This window comes from Oryctolagus cuniculus, chromosome 4 (assembly GCF_964237555.1).
Source record: "Oryctolagus cuniculus chromosome 4, mOryCun1.1, whole genome shotgun sequence".
NCBI lineage: Eukaryota > Metazoa > Chordata > Mammalia > Lagomorpha > Leporidae > Oryctolagus > Oryctolagus cuniculus.
The window spans coordinates 154,884,974-154,910,933 of record NC_091435.1 but is presented as its reverse complement, the minus strand read 5'-3'; the positions used below and the strand labels follow the sequence as shown (position 1 = coordinate 154,910,933).

The 25,960-nt window shown below is 39.1% G+C and overlaps 1 protein-coding gene across 1 annotated transcript in view; it reads right to left on the bottom strand.

Annotated features, from left to right (window-relative positions):
* The window catches only part of KCNH8 (potassium voltage-gated channel subfamily H member 8), a 451,930-nt gene that overhangs the window by 262,756 nt on the left and 163,214 nt on the right, over positions 1 to 25,960 (bottom strand). The window contains exon 3 of the mRNA XM_002716200.5: positions 10,152 to 10,283. Within this exon, the coding sequence (XP_002716246.1) occupies positions 10,152 to 10,283 (132 nt within the window). The remainder of the gene's footprint in view (positions 1 to 10,151; positions 10,284 to 25,960) is intronic.

Here is a 25,960-nt window from a genome sequence, read left to right as displayed (position 1 = left end):
ACCCTAGGAGGCAGAGGATGATGGCTCAGGAGTTGAATCGCTGCCACCTACATGGGAGACCCAGATTAAGTTTCAGGTTCCTGGCTTTGGCTTGTCCCAGCCCTGGCTCTTGGGTATTTGAAGAGTGAACTAGTAGATGAAAGAATAGTCTCTCTCTCTCTCTTAAACATATACACTCATTTAAAAGTTCTTGGAAAATTATCTCTTAATTGTATTTTCCCATGAACTTTTTGAAGTTCCCTCATAAGTTTAGCTTACCTCCTATTTGCAAAAAAAAAAAAAAAAAAAAAAAAAAAAAAAAAAAATCATTCTTAATACAAACTCTCTGCTCTGAAATGTAAATACTTGGGCAAAAAAAATGTCATTCTGCAAAACTGGAGAGCAATCTCCTAATTGTTCATGTGTTTCGTTCTGCACTCAAATATGTTTTTTGTAAGTAGATTGAATACAATTGAGTTACCTATAATTTGAAGAGATTTAAGCAATTATATGAACATTTCAGGAGGCATTCACCCATAAAACTTCTCTACTGTCTACAGGCAACATTGTTCCCCCCAATATGCGACAAAGAAATATCTGAAAAACCTCAAGGAATTTGGGAGAGTCCCACTGTGATAATATGCATGATTATTGGTGATGACTCCTGGATATTTTTCCTGCTGTCTGAAAACAAGCTTGCTGGAAAGGAAGCCTATTTTTACCAAAGCAAGAAGTAGAAACCAAGCTAAACTCAAACTGTGCTGAAAACAGCAGTCTGCTGTTCAGGGTATCCAATGTCTCCCAAAACTTCTTCAAATAGCTGGCATCTGTGCTCCTGGTAGCCAATAGTCTGTGTGTGCGTGTGTGTGTTTTCTCATACAGGCAAAGTAATTAACTAGAGAGACAAGAAAAAAGGAAAAAAGCACCTGGCCCTCACCCTCACCCCCCTGAATCACAAATCTACCATTCTCAAGCAAGTCTCTCCACAAAATGCCTGCAGGTCAAAGGCATAGGTACCTACAAATCTTTCTGAGATGATTTCTAGCTTGTCTCAAGTGATACTGCCATCATTCCTGAGAGTACAATGATAGCTATAGTCTTTGAATTTTAAATACTCCTTAGTATTCTGGACACATTTCCCCAGCTATAGTGATTATGACCAAGAATGTATGTCCATTGAGGGTACCAATTTCTATGGCTTTTTGACTCTCTGAATTTACTACTCTTATTAATACCACATTTATTTTTTATTGTGATAAATGTTGTTAATCACATTTATAAATTTTTAAATGTTATATTTACCCAAAAAGGGGGTTGAAACCATGTTCCCTTTTTGAAGTAACATAGTTAGAAATCTCTTTTATAAAAAAAATCAGACTAACGACATAATAGTTTGATTGAGTTTTGTCTAAAGATCACAAGCTACTTGCCAACAGAACAAATTCAACCCACAAGTTGACTCTGATTTTCTGTAGAATATGTAGACTGTTTCTTGAAAATAGAATAACTCAGTGGAGCATGTCACATTTATTATAACTCAGAAAGATATTAGTGCATATATAAAATTCAAAGAACTTTTCTTTAATACAGATAATACATTAAAATGCAGACATGATTAAAACCTTTTAATCATTTTAAGCATCTATCAGGATTCTTCAATTCCATTTTCATCACACATTTTATGGAGTCAGCATAGATCTCCTGGAGGGATGGTCTCCTGGGATAAATTATAAATTTTTACAATAGTTCTTTTGTCCAGCAGCTACTCTTTATTAGGACGTATGCATGTGTTTCTTCCACTGTGCAAGTAAAAATAAAATAGAATACTTCTATATTGAACATTTGCGAAAGTAAATAAAGATCATCTTATGTTTAATTAATATCAGATCAGTGGCTTAATATTTGACCTTTTCAAGGATAATCTTGGTTATATTTTAACAAATAAGTCTATCTCCAAAAATGTTACCAAACTGAGATTCTAAGAAACTGAATGAAATGCAGAGGAGTCAGTAAGAACAAATTATTAACCAACAACAGAGATTCTATTTAAAGAGAGCCACTTGATACCATTAGTAAGACCACATTTTGAGAAGGAGAAGACTTGGGTAGAAGATACATGTCAAATTGCCCTAGACTCAAATCAAGCAGAACCCAACCAAACAATATAGTCATCAGAAATTTTACCTGAAACATGCAGGTTTCATAATTATGATCTGATTATTCTGAAATAACAAGAATGTCATATTATCTATCCCTGAAAAGCCAAATTTCCTATTTTAGATGTTATTTACAGATTCATATATTCACCAACCTATCTCATAACCCATTATGTGTTAGACACCCTGTAAGTGTTGGATATATGATCCTGAGTAACAGAGTCAAAATCTGTTTCCTGAGGAAGCTTAAATTTTAATTGAGGAAGGAACAGTTGTAATAGAAGCCAACATTTAAGAAAGGCTATTCCTAATAGACATAAATGTGATCACAACATTGAGCAGTGTGAGTCAGGGTAGCTGCTGGATGGCCAAAAAAATTTTCTCATTAATGTGTAGGGAGCAGGGCTTCTAAAACTTGGATGTCCATGTAAATCACCTGGGAGTCTTGTTGAAAAGCAGATTCTGACTCACAGGCCTGATGAAAGACTAGAGATTTTCCATTTCCTATAAGATTTTTTGTGATGTAGTCGGGTCAGGCCCTCAACCCACATTTCGAATAGTCAGGTCTTTAAATAAGATAAAAGAATGGCAAAAAGAACTGGGACAGAAGGAATCCATTTCATTGGCAATCACGTATAGGTGTTTGGGTAAAGGAACTGAGATAAGTCCAGCATTCTGTCCACCTCATTTCCAATTTTCTCTCATTGTTTCATGGGACATGGTGGGAAAATATGAGCTCTGAGATCATGCAGACTTGGGCTTCAAAAGTCTATACCTCTTCACATCAATGAGACCCTAGACAGTCCACTTACTCTAAGTCTCATGCTTCTACATTGCATGATCCTGAGATAATCTGTCCTGCACATAGAAAACAGTCAACAGGTAATAACATGATGCACACTGCAGACTGGTTGACCCAATCTCATCTACAGATCCTCTCTATTTGGTCTGTTTACATATTACAGATGTAAAAGCCAGAAAAATCAATTCAGAAAATTCAGATTTCCTTGTCTTCCTTGCAGCTAGAGAAGACTATGGTCCATGCAGGTTGAAAGAAATCATTGGTAGGAAAATAAAGCAAGGGAATGCCATTCCTTCTTGCAACCAAAACAGAGCCCCATAGGAAAAGGTCATTGCCCTTTGTCCTTCATTCTTCTTACTGTCTGCACCACAGAAATGAGTTCTGCCCACGTAGCAAGCATCTTTACATCAAGACGTCACAGATATAAGGACGCAAAACAGTACATTGAGAATAGCAGAGCAGAAAGGCCAAGGGAGTCTGAGTGTCCACCAGTGTTTCAGAGTCACTGTTCTGTGAGCCCATACTCCTTGAAGTATGAGAAAGATAAATCCTGTTTCAGCTTGGATTCATTAGGTTTTCAGGTTCTCGAAGTTAAAGGTAATACATATATAATTGTTTAGTACAGCCATTCATTATTATTTCTCCTGAGGGCATTCAGGAATAGACAAAAGCCAATGAAAAATAAAATTTTGACAGTGTCTTTGATAATGCCAATGTGCAGCTGCTTGCCAAAAATTAGACTTCCATGAAATGCTATTACTTGTGAACCTTGACTTGCATTTCCGCTGAAGACAATGTGTAAAGGTTTGCACATCATCGACTCTTACATTTTCACTTTGAATTTGAAGTGCTAACTTTTAGACGTTGTAACTGATATTCCCCCATTTGTGGTAACTGATGATGTTGTTGTCACATAGTGAATTACCCAGTGTTAATCATTTTTAAAGCAAATTTGGGACACACTATAAGAAATAAATAAAAATAACTGTATTGGGCCATGTGCCTGGAAAAGTAAGACACATATCATCAGACTCAACTGATTTGAATGTGTTTCAATGCTATTTTCCCTGCAAAGTTCTCCCTTATTTGGTTCCAATTCTTTCTGCCCAACTCCACGCTCTTTTTCTCCCTATCTGAGAACAGTGTATCATTTCTTCCATTCTACTATCACTAAATGTACTACATGGCCAACCCTGGATCTATGTTCTTCATGAGCACTTTGGAGCCAGAAAGAGGGGAGGAGAAAACAATGGTACACTCTGGAGTTTGTAGGATCACAAATCCAAGTTTTATTATTTTTTACTGTGTCAACTTTGCCAAGTGACTTAAAATGCATAACTGAGAAGAGGAACTATTTTTGGGGTTATAATGAGAAGTAAACAAAGCTGCATAGGTGAAGCACTCAGCATAAAGCAGAGACCCAGAAAAGGTCAGTTATATCTAAAAACATACAGAAGTTAACAAGAATGACCATTTCCATGTTTTATTAAGCATATTCTGTTTATCCTTGTGCTACATAATTTCACGTGTTATTTTTCATAAACCTACAACAAATGTAGGAGACACATATGATTACTCCCACTTTACAGAACAGAAGATTCAGTTCCTGCCAAGGCAAGGAGTTTATGGAAAGTGCAGCAGCCAACATGTGCTGGAATCAGGATCTGAGCTGAGATTTAGACCACCTAAAATCTACTGCCTCCATTCCTGCATCTCCAAAAACTATTTCAATATTGAAGGCAAATGGTACTCAAATATTTGCTAAATATTAACTTTTAACCTTATAATAAATCTCAAATATAATTTATAAAAAATTATTTAATTTAATTTACATTCATTGAAAAAATAAAGCTTCCTTGCTTAATTCACAAGTTCTTACTTTATGGCACTGGAAGATGTTTTTCCCTATCTTTCCCCGTCTTTGAGGACCCCCTGGCCAGGAAAACTTTGCCTACCCTGCCTCCTTTCATTAAGGAGCCATCAGTTATCTTCTTGTCAAAAAGACTTTAAGTTGTGATCAAGACATGATCAGCAAGGAAAAAAAATCTCTGTTTCCAGAAATATTGATAAAAAGACCCAAGGTTTATATTAAAATATACCTTACTAATAGGGAGAAAGGGAAACAGGGTCTAATATTAAATTCATTGTATGCAATACTAGACATGGATGTAGAAGTTAGCGGTGTACACACTTTTTTGGACTGTAAGTAAAATGTGTCCAAAAAGGAAGGGTATTTTTAAAAAAAAGTATTTGAGAGCGAGAAAGAGTGAGAGCTTGGCACCATTGGATCACTCCCCAAGTGCCTACATGTAACATCTGGGGCTAGGCCGGAGCAAGTAAACAGAAACTCAATCCAGGTCTCCCACACTGGTAGCAGGAACTCAAGTACTTGAGTCATCTCTTGCTGCCTTCTAGAGTCTGCATTGGCTGAAATCTGGAATCAGGAACTGGAGACAGAAACTGAATCCAAGGAATTTGATGTAAGACCTGAGCCTCTAAAATGTTAGATCAAACACCTTACTACCCTCAAAAGGAGGATATTTTCCAAGGTGGTGAAAAACACTAGACTTGTGCTGAAGTCTCTCTCAGTCTCCCTCTGTCACACACACACACACACATACACACACACACACAACCAAATCACTATCTAAAAGCTATTGCCTGTACAATTAGTACTTGGCATTTTGTGCTAATCTCCAACTAGTGCTGTGAGTGCAAGGTCTGCATTGTATCCTATATTTTGCTAACATATTTTTTATTTGACAGATAGAGTTAGACAGTGAGAGAGAGACAGAGAGAAAGGCCTTCCTTCCGTTGGTTCACCCCCCAAATGGTCACCACAGCTGGCGCACCGCGCTGATCCAAAGCCAGGAGCCAGGTGCTTCCTCCTGGTCTCCCACGCGGGTGCAGGGGCCCAAGCACTTGGGCCATCCTCCACTGCACTCCTGGGCCACAGCAGAGAGCTGGACTGGAAGAGGAGCAACCGGGACTAGAACCCAGTGCCCATATAGGATGCTGGGATCGAAGGCAGAGGATTAACCATAGCGCCAGCCCTGCTAGCGTTTTCTATAAAATATATTTTTCCTAATTTCAAAAAAAAAATCCCCAACAATATCAGGATTAATGATTAAAGCACGTTTTAGAAACAGAACCACACAATTTGTATCTCTTAAACAAAGTACCCTATGAGCTCATATCCTATGAGCTTCAGCAGGGAATAAACTTAATCAATATAACAATATTTTCAAACTTAATTGAACTTCAGCGACACATTTGTATGAAATGAAATAGAGTCAAGTGAGGCCACATGCTCATTTAGAGATTTTTGGTTCTGTGAAACACTACTGCTCTAGTTTTATAGTGAGTGATTTTAATGATTTTCAAACACTTCTCTTGAGGTTCTAAAAATGCCATACATTATACATTTGGCCTACTGTTGAAGACATTGCTTGATTCACCTGCTTCCTGTATTAGAGTGTCTGTGTTCTTATGCCAGTTCTACTTCTGATTCCAGCTTCCTGTTAATGTTCACCCTGAAGCTGATGATGGCTCAAGTGATTGGGTCCCTGCCACCCACATAAGAGACGGGAATTGATTTCCCGGCTCCTGGCTGTAGCCTGGTCCAGCCTGGGCAGCTATAGGATTTGGGAGCATATAAGCCAGTGGCAGGGAGCTTTCTGTCTGTTTCTTGCTGTGTGTATATATCTCTCCTGTGTCTCTGCTTCTAAATTAATAAAAAAATTAAAATATCACATGGTAAGGTGTTCCCTTCTTGATGATATGCCAACAACTAGTGAATTATATTTGTAGTTGTTAATGATCATTTTTACAACCATGATGACTTACAATAGCTAATTTGTCTCTAAAAATCTACATATTTTTGTGGGACATTTATAATAACATAGCCACAGGAAAAAAGTGTTCCTGAATGTTCAGTATATATCAGGAGCAATACTTAATTTCCCATGAAACATATTATTTGAGGAACAAAGTTATCAAACTATAAAAAGACTTAGGGACTCACCAGCAAATATTTCAAAACTTTAAATTAATTTGCCTAATATAATTAATGTTAAAAGTCTTTTGTATTTTTTCTTTGAATCTTGCCAGAGTATCATCTTTTTATTGCACCTGTTCCTTAACTAAAAATGGGATTATTGTTGAACACAGTTCAATATATTCATTTTAAAAATATGAAACTCGTTTCCAAGGCAGAAACCTAGTTACACAGAGTGTCAGGTGCTCAGCCTTCAGTGCCAATGGCAGGAATGATCTCTCATGCAAGCAATTCTTCCATGGTGACCTGACTGGCCTCCTCGTGCTCATATACCCAGTTCATCCCCAGGGAAGATGTGTAGTTTAACCTGATTGAGGTCTGTAGCAGAGATGGGCATGCACAATGTGACCCCTTCCTCTTCTCTCTTTTCAGACAGCAGCTGCCTTTGGGGACCAACTGTCCTGGTCTGACCCTCTAAGGTTTTAGTTTCCTCTTGGGAAGCTTCGTCCCTGTACCAGTCCAATTTTGCGACTGAAGCACAATTTGCCTTAATTTGTAGCTCACTAGGAGGGAGTCCACTACCTGCTGGGAAAAGTCAGGTTCTCCTTTATTAGTTTTATCAGAAATAAAAGTGACATTTTGATCTCAAATTTGCCTTACTCTTTTTTCTTTACAGGTTGATTCAAAAACTTGGGTGGTGAACACAAGTGTTTTGATTGAACTCTTTCAAATACCAAACGAAAATGTACATCTCGCTCCTTTCATCTATACTGCGAAGGGGATTTCCCTTCTATCAACAGATATGTAGAACATCAGAAACCGATGATCAAATAATTTGTATAAAATCATTCGACATGAATACTCATGCTCAAAGCAAGTCAGCTAAGCATTGATTTGCAGCAAGCAAACAAAAAAGAATGTATTGCTTTTTGAGGATAGTTTCCTATTCATATTTGTCCAGACACATACAGAAGTGTGCATAATAACACACATATATGTGTGCATAATATACACAAATATATATGTGCATAATATACTTATATATATATGTGAACAATTGTATTCAAAAAACCCTTGCCTTTTGTATCCTTATATTCCAAAGAAAATAGTAAAAAAAGTGCATACCAATTTCCACACTTACCTTTATGAAACTTACATCACACAGGCACTACACTTGCTCTAACACTCATGTAATTGTTAGACTATGCTTTCCTCATATATGCAAAATATATCAAGGTATCTGGCTATGCAAATATAGAGGAAAACAGTTCAATATATTTGCAAAGATTTTGAATTATAGATGTGGGGGGCACCAAACTGTGGCAGTTCCTCATCTGGGCTGAAATTTCAAAGAATATAGTATATTTAAAACATTAATCCACATTTTTAAAAAGAGTGAGAGTAAAAGGGTTCATTCCTGGGACTGGCACCATGGCACAGCAGGTAAAGCCACCACCTACAGAGCACCGTATGGGTACGAGTTTGATTACTGACTACTCCACTCTCAATCTAGCTCTTTGCTAATGCTCCTAGAAAAAGCAGTGCTTGGGAACCTGCACACACAGAGGAGACCTAGAAGAAGCTCCTGGCTCCTGGTTTCATTCGGGCCCAGCCTCAGCCATTATGGCCACTTGAGGACTGAACTCTCTAACTCTGCCTTTCAAATAAAGAATAAATAAATCGCTTAAAAAAAAAAGAGTCCACTCCTAAACATAAACAGATAATCTCACTGGGGGCCAGCGCTGTGGCATAGCTGGTTAAGCTGCTTTCTGTGGTATGAGTATCCCTTATGGGCACCAGTTCCGCTCCTGGCTGCTCCATTTCTAGTTCCAGCTCCCTGCTAATGGCCTCAGAAAGCAGCAGAAGATAGCCCAAGAGTTTGGGCCCCTGCCACCCATGTGGAAATCCTGGAAGAAGCTCCTGGTTCCTGGCTTCAGCCTGTACCAGCCTGCCCTGGCTGTTGCAGCCATTTGGGGAGTGAACCAGCAGAAGATGGATGATCTCTCTCTCTCTCTCTCTCTCTCTCTCTCTCTCCCTCTCTCTCTGTAACTCTGACTTTCAAATACATCTTTAGGGGCCAACATTTTGACAAAGTGGGTAAAGTCACCGTCTTTGATGCCAGCATCCCATATGGACACAAGTTGGAGACTCCACTTCCCATCCAGCTCCCTTCTAATATGCCTGAGAAAGCAGTGGTGGATGGCCTAAGTCCTTTGGGCCCCTGCACCTATGTGGGAGACCCACATTAAGTTCCTGGCTCCTGACTTCTGCCTGGCCCAACCTCCACTGTTGTGGCCATTTGGGGAATGAACCAACAGATGCAAATTCTCTCTCTCCATCTCTCTCTCTCACACTCTGTCTCTTTTCTCTCTCTCTCTTTCTCTCTGTAATTCTGCTTTCAAATAAGTAAATATTAATTTAAAAAAGGAGTCCATTCCTAAAAAGTTTAAAATATTAAGTATCAGGTTCTGACAAAGAACTCCCCCATACAGGAAATTCACAAAGGCACAAATTGCTTCTTCTCTTGTCTCTAGAATACCTAATCCGACTTCTCTGTAAAACAAATAACACCATTTTTTTCAGCAGGGATTTCTGTCAGCTTATATGAAATGCAGGGTATTTCTTAACAAGCTACAAAAATAATAGAAGGCAACAAGCATAAACTCTTAAAAGGGATACTTTACACAAATTGAAACCTTATTTGTGTCTTAAATAATTATACTATTCTATATAATATAGTAAGGTTATATATTTGTTTGCAATACTTTGTTTTAACAATACGTATACTACAGTTCTTACTTTCAAATGAAATTTCGCACCTCTGAGTTTTCAGCTATAGCACATTAGATGAAAAAGGGAGAAGTATCTTTAATAATATCATTTAGCTTCACTTATCCTATCTATCCAATTTTGTGCCTTATAAAGCAAGCTGGTGTGAATTCTTATATTGTGGTGAATCATTTTCTCACCCTCATCCTATTTGCATAGGAATATGAACTTCTGCTTTCTGTCAAATGAGTCTTTATTACAAAGATAAGAATGTAAATTCATGTGAGTTTCTGTGATTTGGAAATATTCGCCAAATATGACTGCTAACAGTTATGAATATGTATCAGTTGCTGTTATTATAAAGATAAATTTTTTCTTCCAGAGCCTCTGCATAAACAATTTCAAAATGTTACCCCATCTGCCAATGTTTTCTGCAAACAGTACAAACCTTCTTTTTTTTCTTCTGGAGTGATCTTCACTTTTGTATCTGTTATATCCTTGAATGAGGCCAGGAAAAGAACCACATCTCCTTTCTCGTTCTTTATAGGAACAATATCCAATAGACACCAAAATGGAGACCCTGCAACAGCAATAATGATATGAATAAACCACTGCCACCCATTTTTCTCTATGAAAATCCCATTCATTAATAAAAATAAAGCTCTTGGTTCCTTCTACCCCACTACTCCCCCCAACTTAAAAAAAAAACTATCAGTTTTCAGAGTCCATAAATGACTAGCCTATTGCATCTCTGTTCATTCGCAAATGGAATGGCTTATCTATGAATAAGGCAGTATTTTAAACAGAATACTTGACCAGGCTGACACATTTCTGCTCAGGCCATTTAAATTGGGTTTCTTCTTTGAGCTTGCAGGTGTTGAAGCATTCTACTTTATGAAAGGTTACCCTTTACCAACCCAGCACACATTGGTTCCAAATGAAGACTTTTGCTAGGTATATGTATCTTCTAGAGGTTTATTTAGTGATTTTAAAAACCAAAGCTTATCCATCAGAATAACTAAAATTAGAGAAGATGGTAAGTTTGTAGGAAGATGCATAGTCATTTGAGAGGTAATATATTATTGGATGATTGTAATGAACAAACATACCTTAAAAACTGCTAGTGTTAAAGTTTATTTTCACAACACAGCATTATATATCAATGTGAATGAGTAATACATGACTATGTATAACCAAACAGATAACTCTCACTAAGATAATGTTGAGCACAAGTAACCAAACACGGGGTACTATACCATGGTGCAGAAGATTAAGACACAGCCTGCAATGCTTGCAGCCCATGTGGGAATGCTGTTTAAAGTCCCAGCCACTCTACCTCTGATCCAGCTCCCTGCTTATGTGCCTGGGAGGCAGTGCATGATGGCTCCAGTACTTCAGTTCCTGCCACCCTTGTGGGAAACCAGCATGGAGTTCTTGGCTCCTGGCTCACTGTGGTCTAGCTCTGGGTGTTATAGGTATTTGAGTTGTGAATTGGCAAATGGAAGATTCATATTCTCATTCTCTCACTCTCTCTCCCCCCCCATCCCCTTTCAAATAAATAAGTAAACATTAAAAATTTAAAAGTAACAAAACACAAATGAGTAGAATGAAATATGAATCCAATCACATTAAGTTAAAAATAGCAAAACTAATCTATGATGGAAAAATCCAGGTTGCTGTTACCTTTGGAGAGATTGTAGCTAGAAAGGTATACAGATCAGGGAGGTCTGGGAAGCTGGACAAGTTTTATCTCACGATCGCTTAACATATTTATTTATTTATTCATTTATCTAGTTCCTGACTCGCTGTGATTCCTCGGTACATGCTCCCCAACGGGCATCCATTGCCCTCAATCAGAGGCCAAATCAACGGGAGCAACCAATCTCGGATTGGAACCTCCAAAGCCTTGAGCCAGGATGAACCTCGTCCTTCAAAAACAGCCTGAGTCAGGTATTTGGTGTAGTAATGAAACCGTGACTGCGGATGTCTACCTTTTCAGTGCATTATATGCGAGAAATGCTTACTGGAAAACAGTGCAAGGGGTACAAGGCATTCACTCTCGCTCCTTTCTTCTCCTCCCTTTCCTTCTTTCCTTTGCTCCTCCATTTCTTCCTTTTTTCTCTTAACTGTACCTTTTATCCACACTGGCTACCTTACTGATATACTTTTCAGTACCTGTAATGTTGGGAAACAAAACACATGCCAGTTGCTTCTGCTTGCAGAATAAGAAGGTATATGCTAAAAGCTACCACTTAGATTCAAGGAGAGACCCTTCACATTTAACTTGCTCACTTATTCATCCCCTCTCTCTTTTCTGAAATCCCTCCACCAAGGCCTCCACTCTGTTTCTCTAACAACCTTTTCAACCTTGCATGACTGTGATAATTCAAGGCTGTTCCCTAGGGTTTGAATTTTCCTTCTTCCCTCCCTTATCCACGAGAACAATGATGACCAAAATCTTCCGTCAAGAGTAATGCAGGCCCAGTGCAACAAATGTCTCTTAGGGTTATGGTGGAATGCAGCTAGTCCATCAGACTCAAATTCAAACATGTGGATAATTCTTAAAAGTAGAGTTAGAGGGCAGAAATCCTGAGTGAATTTCAGCGTCTGTATATAGCAGCAATAATTAGCATGTTGGTCAGGAAGTGCCAATATAAATGAGACTCTGCCAGGATTTAAGTAGGGAACACCTTTAATTTCCTTTGATGGAGATTTAACTGATGGAGAGAAAACAGTTTATACCTTTATATGGTAAACTGTATTCTTGGAGTTGAATAAATAGCTATACAGGATATAAATCTAGTGGAACTTCCATTGTCTCCATTTCAGAACTTCCTTTTTCCTTGACTGAAAAACAAGGGCACAGAAGAATTCAACTTGCTAATCTTTCAATTATAGAAAGACTCACATGCTTTCCATATATGGCCAAATATATTTGGCAACTAATGATAAGTATCAAATCATGGTTTAGCACCTTAACATTGAGAGTTGAGTGACTCCATTCTTTTTAATGACTGTGTTGTCAAGAGTTATGTTGCTCAATGCAACACAGTAGCTCAAAGTGGTATATGGACAGTTTGCACCTCTCCAAGGTTCTTTGAGTGTATTCTTAATGATATACATGTGTGGCTTTTACTCTTTGAAACAATGCCAATAATAAATAGTCTGAGTGTTAGCAATGTCAGTTCCATAGGACCTAAACATTTTCAGGTGTGTCGCATATTTCACATTATGTATAATGGGTCTTGTCCTCTACAACCATTGTCTCGGTGCTATGTAGCAACACAATGACATATTTGCCACTCTTTTGAAATTAGTCTAGGGGAACAATATTAATGTGAGGCTGGGAATGTGACTGCATTTGAGTTAATAAGGCTGTTGCTAATGATAGCTGGGTGATGGGACTTGCAAACCAGTTGAAGAAAGAGGGTGGCAGCAAAGAGAGTCACACTGAGTCTAACTCAGAGCTCTAGAAAACCAAATTGGTGAAGATGCTAAACAAATAACTCTTACCTACAACTGAAAGAGTTTGCTATATGCAGCTAAACACAAATTTAGCTGCCATAGGTTGAGAAGAGGAACCACATCAGCTGAGCATGATTCAGTGAGAAACAGAATTGAATGTCTGAAAATATAATGCACACAGTAAGTACCTAGTGTTGCAATTATTTATCAGGCTTCTATCACATGGCAGACACTATATCTAACTTCTCACTGATCAACATAATAGATATTCTTCCATACTGAACTGTATTTTATAATTATGGGAATTGAAAGATGTTGTACTATCCTCAGTATCACACAACTAATAAATGTGAAAGACTAGAATCTAAAGGTAAGAGTTGAACTTTTAAATTTTGCTTTCCTATAATATTCTGGGAATGACCTCATTCAATGAGCAATGTTTCAGGAATTGAGTTTCAATTTGACTTAATTCCTCTTTCTACAAATTCTGTAGAACATGATGAATGTAAGTTAAAATGTTCTCATTCTAAGAGAAAGAGTGAAGTAACACCTTTGATTAGCAAAACATTTTGCTCTCAACTACAAAATGAGAGTTTAAACTATTTCAGTTTAAGATTGGAATACAACCTTTATTAAGGTACATATAACATGAATTCTTAAATTTGTTTGAGTCCACAATGAGCCAAGAGGGTCACACATCACCACTGGCACTACTTTCAGCCACTTGGCTGACACAACAGGAATGAACATATACAAGCAGTCCTGACTACAATTTCTGAGTGTAGCTACCTAAGCTGTTAACATATACAGCACCATATCTTAACCTCATTAACTGTGTCTTTGCCTGAGTCTGCTTTCAGTGTTTCTGCTTCCTGCTCTTCTAGGAAGCTTCAGAAATGGTGATTCGCATACTACTGAGGCCCCATATAGAAGGCACAGCAACATCTCTTGGATTAATTTCTTCCAAGTTACAAATAATGAGAACTGAGCTCCAATCAATGTCTAAGCCACAGCTCCATGTTCAATGATGCTTTGGGGGAAAGAAGGCCATGTGGTGTAACGGACAATTATTAATGAATAGGAAAATCTCTGATCTGACAGGTTATTTTCAGATTGCTTCTTGTCAGCCACTTCTTTCTGAGAATAAGTCACTGAAACAAATTCACTCCCCTGATATTTGACTTTAAGGAAAGCAATTTAAAATTGCTTCAAACTTTCAGTTGTTCAGTGAGAAAGAACTTGCTTCAAATGAGAATCTGAGAATTAAGTCAACCCCCTCTAATTGCACACAGCTTCAGTTGGAGGAATCTATGATCATTAGAGGGCAATGACAATAAGTATCAGTGCCAATAAACATAATTTATACATGAACTCAGGATGATTAAAAATGGTCTAGGATTTTGAGCTCACTTAGTTTAGGATTCAAAGGAAAACATTCATAGATCACATTACAAGCAATTGGACATGATGTTATTCATTAATTCAACAGATAACAAGTGCCTGTTATGCTATGCACGGTTTTGTGTTTGGACTCATCATAAGCCAAACAATAGATCTATGTCCACGTCCTGAAAGAACTTTTATTCTACTTTAAAGAAGATAATGAAAATAAAAATGTGCTATATAGGAAAGTTACATAGTTTATTTGAAGATCTTAAATGTCAGAGCAAAGAGAAAAGGGACAGCAGGGTGAGGGGAGAAATGTAAGCGAGTGTCAGAGAAAAAGGCATAGCGTCATACTATAACTTTACTAGGAGATTATTCACAAAAATGCTACTTAATATTGCTCTTGAGTATAGTGAATTATTGGTATATTATTGTAGTCCTCTTGGAAGAAAACAATGAGAAGATTTGATACAGCATTAACGTCATCTGAAGGAGACAAGGAAGGAAGAAAAATTGCATGAAAGTGTCCTGGGGTACAGCGCAGTCCTGAGAAATTAGCCAAGTCATTGGGGAGCTAGCTTGCTGTGTTAGGGTAACTAAAAGGACCAAGGAAAGTAATGAGTAACCAGGCTTTTGGGGAAGCAAGAAACAGTAGCATTCTGTAGGGTCTGGATAGCAGGAAAAATTGTTAGGCTGAGTTCTCCATCAAAACAGCTCCATATCTCCTAGGAACAGGCCTGACTTAGCAGCCCTGCCTCATTCAGTCATCGGCCAGGAGCAGACCATGGAAAGTTTGGCTTCTATGTCAACACAGTGTTTCAGAGCACAGCTACTAGGTCCATCAATCAATTAATGCTCATGATTGCCACAAGTAGTACAGTGGACATCCCCTCTTTTTGGTGGGATAGCATCCATGGCCCCTTCGTCTTGGTCATAACACCTCAAAATTCCACTGGGAACCAAACCTCCTCTCTGCTTTCACCCCTAGTAGAAAGATCCAACCTGGTGCTCTGACCTCACTGGAGGGATGGACAAATCACCTATACCTTGAGCACAGGTACAAGATCAAAAATGAGGGTATTGGGTTCATTCAACATTGAAGACTAGAAAAAACCCACACAATTACTCCTGCTCTCCTAACCCTACAGAACACTTCTGTTTCTTGCTTCCTGGAAGGCCTGGTTACTCATTACTTTCCTTGGTCCTTTAAGTTATACTACATGTTTTTAATAAACTATTAATCTTCTTAAGATAACCAGAATGAATGTATGAAGAATGATAATTAGAAAATGATGATTTTTAGAAAGGGAGAGTCAAATTGTAAAGGGAAGAATACGTGGCTTAGATGGAATTGCTTGGGACCAAGTTCCAAATTCTCTGTTGACTTGCTGCATATCTTCAGCATAATTTTTAAACCAGTCCCTACTGGATATAAGGCTACTTCTTGTGGAACTTTGTAGCAGCCAAGATTAACAGCTTGGAGGTGTCCTACACACTGTAAACATTTGTATAAACCAAGGATTCAACTGTGGCATGTAACTGTTTAATTCTTTAACTATAAAGAGCAGTCAGGAGCCACGAGTGTTCCGCTGTAGTGGTACAGTCTCTGTCTGTGACAACGCATCCCATATGGGCTCCAGATCATGTCCTGGCTGCTCCATGTCCAATCCAGCTCCCTTCAAATGGCCTGGAGAAGCAGCAGAAGATGGTCTGAGCATTTGGGCCCTGCCACCCACGTGGGAGACCCAGATGAAGCTGCTGGCTTTGGCCTGCCCTGTCCCAGCCCTGGCCATTGTGGTCATCTGGGGAGTGAACCAACATTGGAAGATGTCTCTCTCTGTGTGTCTCTCCCTCTCTCTTTCTGTAACTCTGACTTTCAAACAAATAAATTTAAAAAAATCCAAAAAACATGGCTTGGTATTAACATTTGCTGGAGTAAAGAGGTGGTATACAGTAGGCATCTGTTGCCTTTGTATTTTTATGTGTTTATGGCGCATTCCATTATTGTTTTTAAGTGCAGGAACCACACATCACACATATACTTTAGAAAATGAATCCAGTATTTCCTTAAACACTTAATCTAACATTAAGTTGAAACACAAAATTATCTCACATTGCTGGAATTATAAAAGATATTAGAGCTTTTTATTGAAAAGATGAAAATCTTGAGTCAGAGTGTTTAAGGAAACCATATAAGGCCAACATATTAAATATGTAAAGAGTTGGGAACAGAACTTAAATCATAAGAATGCGTTTCATGATCTTTCTGATAAAACACAGTGCATTTCTCTGTATGTTAAAGAGAATACAAAAGGAATAATTATCACAGGAATCTATAATCTAGTTTTGCTATCTTATAAGAAAGATTCTCCTTGTACGTTATTGACATTTCTGACAAAATCACTAGGACATGCAACACAGTCAGAATGGAGCAAGTCCATTTTAAACAATTAAGTTCAGAATTAGGAACTGTGTTTAAAAAGTTGGGCAAATAAGATAAAAAAGGTGAGAAAGTATGTCCTATGTGAGACAGCAGAAATCCTGAGAAGAGAATTGGAAGCAAAGATAAAAGAATTGAAAAGAAATGGTTAAGAATCTTGTGACAATTCTCCAGTATATAAAAATATAAGATGACAGTTTTAGGTGGCAATTTAGCACTTTCCAAGAACAGACAGACAACAAACATACTGAACATCTCTTCCATTGTGCAAACTCAATGCTTAACGAAGACTCAGGAACTCGCATGCCAGATTGCCCTGAGTCACAACTTGGCAGGCCTGTGAGGCAAAACAGTTAGATGTCTTCCACAACTTACTGCAACTCTCCTGAAATAGAGCAGATGCCTTACCAGGGCCCTGGTAGGCCTTGTGGTACCCAGATTAGTTAGGTGAGCTTTTAGCACTAGCAAGCTTACTCATCAGATACCTGCCCTAAAAGAGACAGCAACATGTGAAAAATAAGAATGTACATAGCATTTTCTCACTAGCTCCCCATATTACCACAGGCATTTTCCTCCAACAGAAAAAACAACAGAACATTTTGAGTCCATATGTGTAATTAAGATATGAAAATTCAGAATTCTTCTAAACCAGGAGGCAACAATTCGATACCCAACCTAGCAGGATTGGTTATTCATCTTCAGTGGTCAGAAAGCTTTTTTCTACAAAGAACCAGATGATAAATATTTGTGATTTAGCAGTTCATATGGTCTTTGTCTCAACTACTCAACTGTGCTGTTTTAGTGCTAAAGCAATAATAGACATTGCATAAACAAGCGAGCATGGCTGTTTTCCAACAAAACTTCATTTACAAAAACAGATGTCTTTCCAGATACAGGCCATAATTCACTTACCCCTGATGTAGAAGCCTACAGATATACTGTACACTGGAAGTAATTCTTGATACTTAGGGAGATAGACTAAACTCTGTATTTAATACCAAATTATTTAAAAGCACTATTTGCTAGTGTGAGAGCTGTGTGGTCTTTGTTTCAGACAGAATGTTAGTGATTTATAAAAGAAGATTATCCAATCAGATCCTATTTTCCTAAGTACAGGCTAGTCATTTTCTTTCTCATTTGAGAATATACTGAAACTGCCCTTCACTTCGAAAACAGGTTTGACTGCTAATGACCAGGAGGATTTCTGATAAAGCTTTTGTCCCCAAATTCAAGAACAGAAGCTGGATTGAGAATCATGGCACTTGGGGGGGGGGCACTTTCTGAGCTGCACCACAAAGCAAATACATGTGAAACCCTGGTCCAAAAGTGGGAAAGGGGCAGGGGTCAACAAGTGAGTGACTGTTTTTCAAAACTACTAACTCCCAGAGTCAGGTCAATGCAGCTAGAAACTAGAAATATGAGGAGCTTCCACTCTGCAATCTTCTTTATGTATGGAAAAGAACAAGTACTTTTCTATTATGGACATTAATCAGTGATATAACCATAGTAAGGGATGGTATTTAACCTCAAAACACATCCTGAACTTAATTGTTTTCTCTTCTAATAACATCTATTCTTTAACATTCCTTTTTAAAAAATATTTATTTTACTTATTTGAAAAGCAAAGAGAGTGAGACAGATACACACACACAAACACACACACAGAGACAGAGAAACAGAGAGAGAGAGAGAGAGAGAGATTTTCATCCACTAGTTCATTCCCTCAGTGTACACGACAGCCAGGGCTGGGCCAGGCTGAAGCCAGAGCCAGGCACTCATGTCTCCTACACGGGTGGCAGAAATCCCCCTACATGAGCCATAACTTGTTGCCTCCCAAGGTGTGCACTAGCAGGAAGCTCACACTGAAAGCAGAGTTGGGGCTTGAATAAAGGCACTTCAGGAGACGGCGCTGTGGCACAGCGGGTTAAAGCCCTGGCCTGAAGCACCAGCATCCCATATGGGTGCCGGTTCTAGTCCTGGTGCTCCTCTTCCCACCCAGCTCTCTGCTGTGGCCTGGGAAAGAAGCGGAGGATGGCCCAAGTCCTTGGGTCCCTGCACCCGTGTGGGAGATGGGAAGAGGCTCCTGGCTCCTGGCTTCGGATCAGTTCAGCTCTGGCCATTGCGGCCATCTGGGGAGTGAACCATTGGATGAGGGACCATTCTCTCAGTCTCTACCTCTCTCTTTTTTACTCTTTCAAATAAATAAATAAAATAAATCTTAAAAAAAAAAAAAGGCACTTCAACAAGGGATGCTGGCACTCCAAGTGTAGTCTTAACCGAAAGGTCAAATATCCAGCCCAGTAACATTCTTAATAAGGTTTTTTTCATTGTTTCAGTACTATTGTATTTGTACAACAGTACTTTTCTTTGCTGCTATTAAATAGTGGAACACAATGTTTCAAAAGATAATTTAGAGGACTCCAAATTGAGAATTCTGGGAAAGTAAAGCCTACAAGAAACATGGCTTTGCTTATATAGAAGAAATCTGATCCCTGGTGATAACTTGGTTATACTGCCATTTGATAGAGATGTTCCAATTCATAACATCTTTATTTTTCACTGAAAGTCTTTTTTTTTTATAATGATGCTTCTTAGATCCTATCAACAATGCTCTGGGAATTTCTACGCTCACACAAAAACTAAAATGCAGGCTCATTCTTCCCTCTCAAACCAAAACATGCATACTCACACACTTCACCAAAGGAAAAAAAAAACTGAGTTAGGTGATTTCTGTTGTGGGTGTGCATTTCAGAGTCATGTTTGACACTTCCTCCTTTCATTCCCCAAACCAAAAAGATCACTAAGTCCTGTCATTTGAGTAGTGAAACCTGAAAACAGATTTTCATTCCATTCCCTCTTGAATTTCTACAAGTCACAAGCTAGACCAAGCCAGGATTTCTCAAACTTTAGTGTATGTTAGAATCACTTGGAGGGCCTGTGAAAGCACAGATTTTTGGCCCCTCCCACAGATCTGATTCAGTCAGTCTGGGCGGAGCTTGATAAAATGCATTTCTCACAAGCCCAGGTGATACTACTGCTGCTGGTCTTTAGATCACTATGAAAAGCACTTGTTTGAGCAACCACCACTGCCTATATGGAATATTTGCCTCATATTATAGAAAAAAAAGAAAATGAACTTCGCAAAATTAAGTATTCATCATACTACCTTCCTGTCTCCCTAACTGCTTTTATTTAACGTTAGGCAGCCTGAGCCTTGTCTATGAAACCTTTAATAATTTGACTGTCTGCCTTCCCACTCCCATGTTCTATCTGGCTGTTTGTCTTCCAACTGCACTGGCCTTCTCATTATTTCTCAAATGTTTCAGACTCTCCCAGAAACTTTGCACATGTGAGTCTCTTTGCCTGGGACACTTTCATTCTCTCCTCCATGTAGCCAACTTATCATTCAAAATTCAACTCAAATATCATTTCCTTACTGGAGCCTCCCTTGGGCTGATCTCCCTGTTATCTACTCCCCTCTCCCCACCATAGTAGTGGGCCACGTGCCTTCAAGTCATCTACAGGTGTGTCTGATCAGACTATCAGTCCTTCCCTCTCACTGTTAGGGACTCTGACTTCCTCTTCTTTTCACTCCCTCATGTACACAGCAAAGTCCCTGGCTGAAGCTTATTAGGTACTCTAAACCTAATGTTCAAAAAATATAACTATTTCAATTTGAAATCAAACTTTTTAATGATAATGCTACTGGTTGCAAGACTTAGAGCTAACAATTACTGAGTTCACATCCCATATCAAACCCTATCCAGAATAATATTTCATTTAAGTCTATAAAGCAGATGCTATTATTATTGTTGCTATCTTACAGGAGAAAACCAAGGCTCTGGTAGTAGAAGTAAACTTCACAGAATCACTTAGTCAATAAGTAGTGGAAGCTTTTTTTTTTGTCCAGTAGATATAAATTTAGACTCTGGTAATCATTATAATGAGCATGTATGTGATTGTATATAATTTCTATAGCTTATTTCTTTATCTGATTTTAACAGCTTTAAGATTTTTTTTTTGTCTTTTAGAGGCAAGGCTGGATATAGAAGGGTTAAACAGCTAAGTTAAGATCACATACAGTGTGTTAGTGAAGGTGCAAAGACCAAAACTCAAAAGTCTTCACATATAAAGGTCATAATTTTTTCTACTCTAGTTTGCTGGAAATGGTAAAAAGTACTTTCTATAATAAGATGATTTTAATACATTTTTGTTCTCAAATATGCATCTGAAAATGGGAATTCATTTGAACATCCTGACAAGTTGCTAAAGGCCAACAATTAGACTACTTCTTAGAGAGATCTTTCAGCCCTGAGAGATATTCACATGCCAATGCTTCTAGGTAGAGCGAAAGTACTTCCTCCTTTCACGTTCAGAGTGGACCTATTGTCTCCAGTACACAACACAGGGATTTCTGAGTTGTGTCAAGTTGCTGGTATTGTCTGCATTCTCTAGTGGCTGTCACTCCAGCTGCTTTCCCCTTGCCTGTTCTTGCCAGTTTGCTCAGGGGAGGCACTCACGTCTTCTGGCTGCCTTATTTGTTTATGTCCTCTGTGCCTTCACTGGCCCAATCTCCCAAAGGCAGCTGTGATGGACAGGAATAAGGCAGAACAGAGTGATGTCCATGAATAATCAATCCTGCAGGGCTCATTGCTGAATTAAGATGCCTAAGGAAACCTGGTCATTTTCCATACAAACAGGTGTTGGCTTTTTTGGCGAGAAGAAATTTCCAGAGCACCCATTTCCTCTTTCTGTGTAATACAGAGAATTTACTAATTGTCCAGAAACAGAAACAAAAGGGTAGGATAGGGTATGAATTTTAAGGAAACTTGGAAGGAAAGGTAATCAGGAGGCTGAAATAGAAAATAAAAATGAATGTCTAGGATGTGGGGACAGTCCTGGGCAGCGTCCAAGGCTGTTCTGAAAAGAGGATTACAGAGTGCCCACTGAAACAACATTCAGTAAGTATGTATTAAGCATTTACCAGGCATGAAGGATTGGTCTGGGACTCCAGATACCGAGATTCGTGTGGTGCCCTTTTCCAAGATGGCCAAAGAGAGGTTTCCCAGCATTTGCCTCCCCTCCACAGAGAACAAGGAAACATGAATTCTCCAGAGTAAGAACACGGGAACTCAACAGGAAGACTTGAGAACACCACAGGGCCCAGATACGGGGGATGACAGCACAAAGAAAGGAACGAAGGCAACTGGCATTGAGGTAGGCAGGCATACAGGCTAAAATCAATTAGGTTTGTAAGCTGGAAGACCACGCCTTCACCACACCCCTGTGGACCTCACGCCCTACCTGATACCTTTACCACGCCTGCCTCTGTGTGACCTCATGCCCCTACCTGGCCACACCTGGGTGCCCACCAGCCAATCAGGTTAATTAACCACTCCCCTTTGGAAGTGGGTTAAAAGCCTGGGACACTGTGTGTCCACCCCTTCTCTTCCTTGCCCTGGCCTCTGGCCAGGAAGGGGCTGGCTGTAGCCCTGCACCTCCAGGTAGCGTGGCCTTCAGACCACCCGCCCTAGGCTTCCTGGCCCAGATGCTCCTCCATGTGGCTGGTTCCTGGTGCTCGGTATGAACCCAGATTTACCTCTCTCTCTTAGATAAAGCTTCCACTCTCCTATGCATCTTTCACACTAAATAAAAGCTTAAAATGTACCATGCTGCCTTGTTTATTTATGCCAGCATTTAGAATTCTTCTCTAAATATTAGTCAAGAATCCTCTTGGGCTTATTAATATTGGGGGTTTATTAAGCATATGGTGATACCGTGTGGCACCCCAAATTCCGGTAACATACGTAGTATCCCAGATGGCACTTTTGGGGAGCTTTAAGGGGCCACATTTTCTTATAGATTTTAGGGGGTCTTTTCTGATATCAGCAACAGCAACATTGCAGGGGAAAGGGTAAAGAATACAGCCCAGCAGACCACATCCCCAGAAATGCTGTACATCAGTCAAACTTTAGCCACAGGAGAAATTCACAGTTCTCACTGACTTGGAACTTAGCAAGGGGAATATACATGGTAGATTTCTCCAGGGGAAGAACTCACATTGGCTCCCTGCCAACTTCCAGATCACAGGCTGTGGCAGAGTGATGCCATCTGAGAAAGAGGTCACTACGGTCAGATCCATACTGCCCTAGGGGACAAAAGCCCATGCTTATCCCCTTCCAGGGATGCCACAGATGTTTCTCTACTAGCACAAGGACTACAGCTTCAGCAACCCAACTAGAGTTAGCAAGATGTGGCCCAAATTATGTATTACATTGCACAGAGCAGATGGTTTGAAATGGCATGAACAATCTTGCTTCCAGGACCTTAGAAGCTGAGCTATGTGCCTCTGCAGACTTGAGCACCCCCAGCTACCAGCACCATCACTGTTCTTACTTACCCACAGGATAGGACCCTCCTACCCTGTAGTTGGGCCAGCTTTGCCACAGCTACTTGCCAACACCTGCCCTAGATTTGGGAGATAATCTGAATTCTGGCCTAATCCTGACTCTTCTCCAAGACCATTCCTATTTCAGTGGGGTCAGGCAGACATGCATACCAGCACAGCTACAGCTCCCTCCCTAAGCCTGTCCCTGTTTTGTTGCAGGTGGGCAGATGCACACCGTCATCTGGACACCAGTCTCACCACTGCTCCCTTCCCTAGCTTCTCCAGCTTCGGTAGCCTACCAAAGCAGTACCTAAAGGCATATTTTCAGGAATAAACTTTCAATCCAGATGAACCACTATTTAAAAGTGACAGACAAATGACCCACTAGATGTACATGTATCAATTTGGGGACATAAGAAGTATGAAAAGCAAGGTAAACCGATGCCTCAAATAGCAAAATAATGCTTTAGTACTGTGCTTCAAAGAAAGCAAGATTGACAACATATCTCATAAAGGATACATAATTATTATGAAGACACTCAAAGAGATATAAGAGAATATGGAGGGTTAAATGAAATTAGAGAAGAAAAGAATAAGGAATTCAACAGAGACATCTTGAAAAAGGACCAAACAGAAATCTTAACAAAGAACACAATAAGTCAAATAAAAATACACTTGAAAGCCTCCACCAAAACACTAGATTAAGCAGAACAAATAATATCAGAACTTGAAGATATGGTTCTCAAAATATATCAGAACAAAAAAGAAGAGATAAAAACTAAAAAAAATAAAGATAAAAACAAAAGGTGATGAAAATGTTTTCTGAGATCTTTGGGACACCAATAAAAGCAAAGGAACTACTACAAATCCCTGAAGGATAACAGAGAAGCAATAGAGTAAACAACCCATTCAATAAAGTAACAGCTGAAAACTTCCCAATCAGGAGAAAGATATGGACATCAAAGCACAGATTTCCCAGTAGGCTACATCCCTAAATGTGTACGTATGAAATACAGGAAACAGCTTCCTGAATTTGGTCTCCAGCTTGCCCAAGACAACCTCCCAACAGACATCAGGAGGATTCAACACAGATCTGATCATGTGTTTCCTATCTACTGAAGCCTTTCTTTTCTTTTTCTTTTTTTAATTTTACTTATGTTTTGCAAGTTACATATATTTAATATATACAGATTTAGGAACATAGTGTTACTTCCCCCACTGTCCTCCCTCCCACCCATGCTCCAACCCTACTTCCTCCTCCCTCTCACACTCCCACTCTTAGTTTTTTTCAAAGATCTGTTTTCAGTTTACTTAATGATTGTATGGTTAACCTATACTAAGTTAAAATAGTATGACGAAAAAAAAAATACTGTTGCTCTATGGAAGAGAAAAGGGCTGTAAACATTTTGAATCTCAAAATGCCCATTTCACTCCAATGCATTACATTTTAGGTACTCTGTAAGTTACTTCAGGTCAGGGAAAACATATGATATCTGTCTTTTTGTGACTCGCTTATTTAACTAACTATAATGGTTCCAGTTGTGTCCATCTTGTTGCAAAAGACAGGACTTCATTTTCTATAGCTGAGTAGTACTCCACAGTGTAAATATACCGTGTACAAATATACCATACGTATATACCATATATAGTATACATATATATATAATATATAGTACTCCATAGTGTGTGTGTGTATGTATGTATATATATATATATATATATATATATACCATAATTTCTTTATCCAGTCAATAGTTCATGGACAAGAGAGAGCTTCCATCCACTGGTTAATTCCCCAGATGGTTACACTGGGCAGTCCTGGGTTAGTCCAAACCCATGAACCAGAGTTTCATCAGGTCTGGCCCAAACACCTGGGCCTTCTTCTGCTGCTTTATAGGACTTTTTAAAAAAATATTTATTTATTTATTTGAAAGAGTTACACAGAGAGAAGAGAGGCAGAGAGAGAGAGAGAGAGAGAGAGAGAGAGAGAAAGGTCTTCCATCCGATGGTTCACTCCCCAGATGGCACCCATATGGGATGCTGGCACTTCAGGCCAGGGTGTTAACCCACTGTGCCACATCACCAGCCCTTACAAGACATTATTAAGGAGCTGGATCAGAAGTCTTAGCTAGTGTAAATTGAGCTGCAATGAACGTGGGGGCACTGATAACTATTTCAGATGTTGGTTTCTTTTGGTTTGGGTAAATTACATGAGTGAAATGGCTGGTTCATATGATAGGACTATATTCAGATTTCAGAGGTATCTCCATACTGTCTTCCACAGTGGCTGCACCAGTTTACATTCCCACCAACAGTGGATCAGGGTACCTTTTTCCCCACATCCTCACCAGCATTTGCTGTTTGTTGATTTCTGTATGAAAGCCATTCTAACTGGAGTGAGGTGAAACCTCACTGTGCTTTTGATTTGCATTTCTGTGATGGCTAGTGATCCTGGGCATTTTTCAAGTGTCTGTTGGCCATTTGAATTTCCTCTCATGAAAAATGCCTGTTCAAGTCCTCTGCCCATTTCTTAACCGGATTTTGTTGTTGTTGTTGAATTTCTTGAGCACTTTATGGA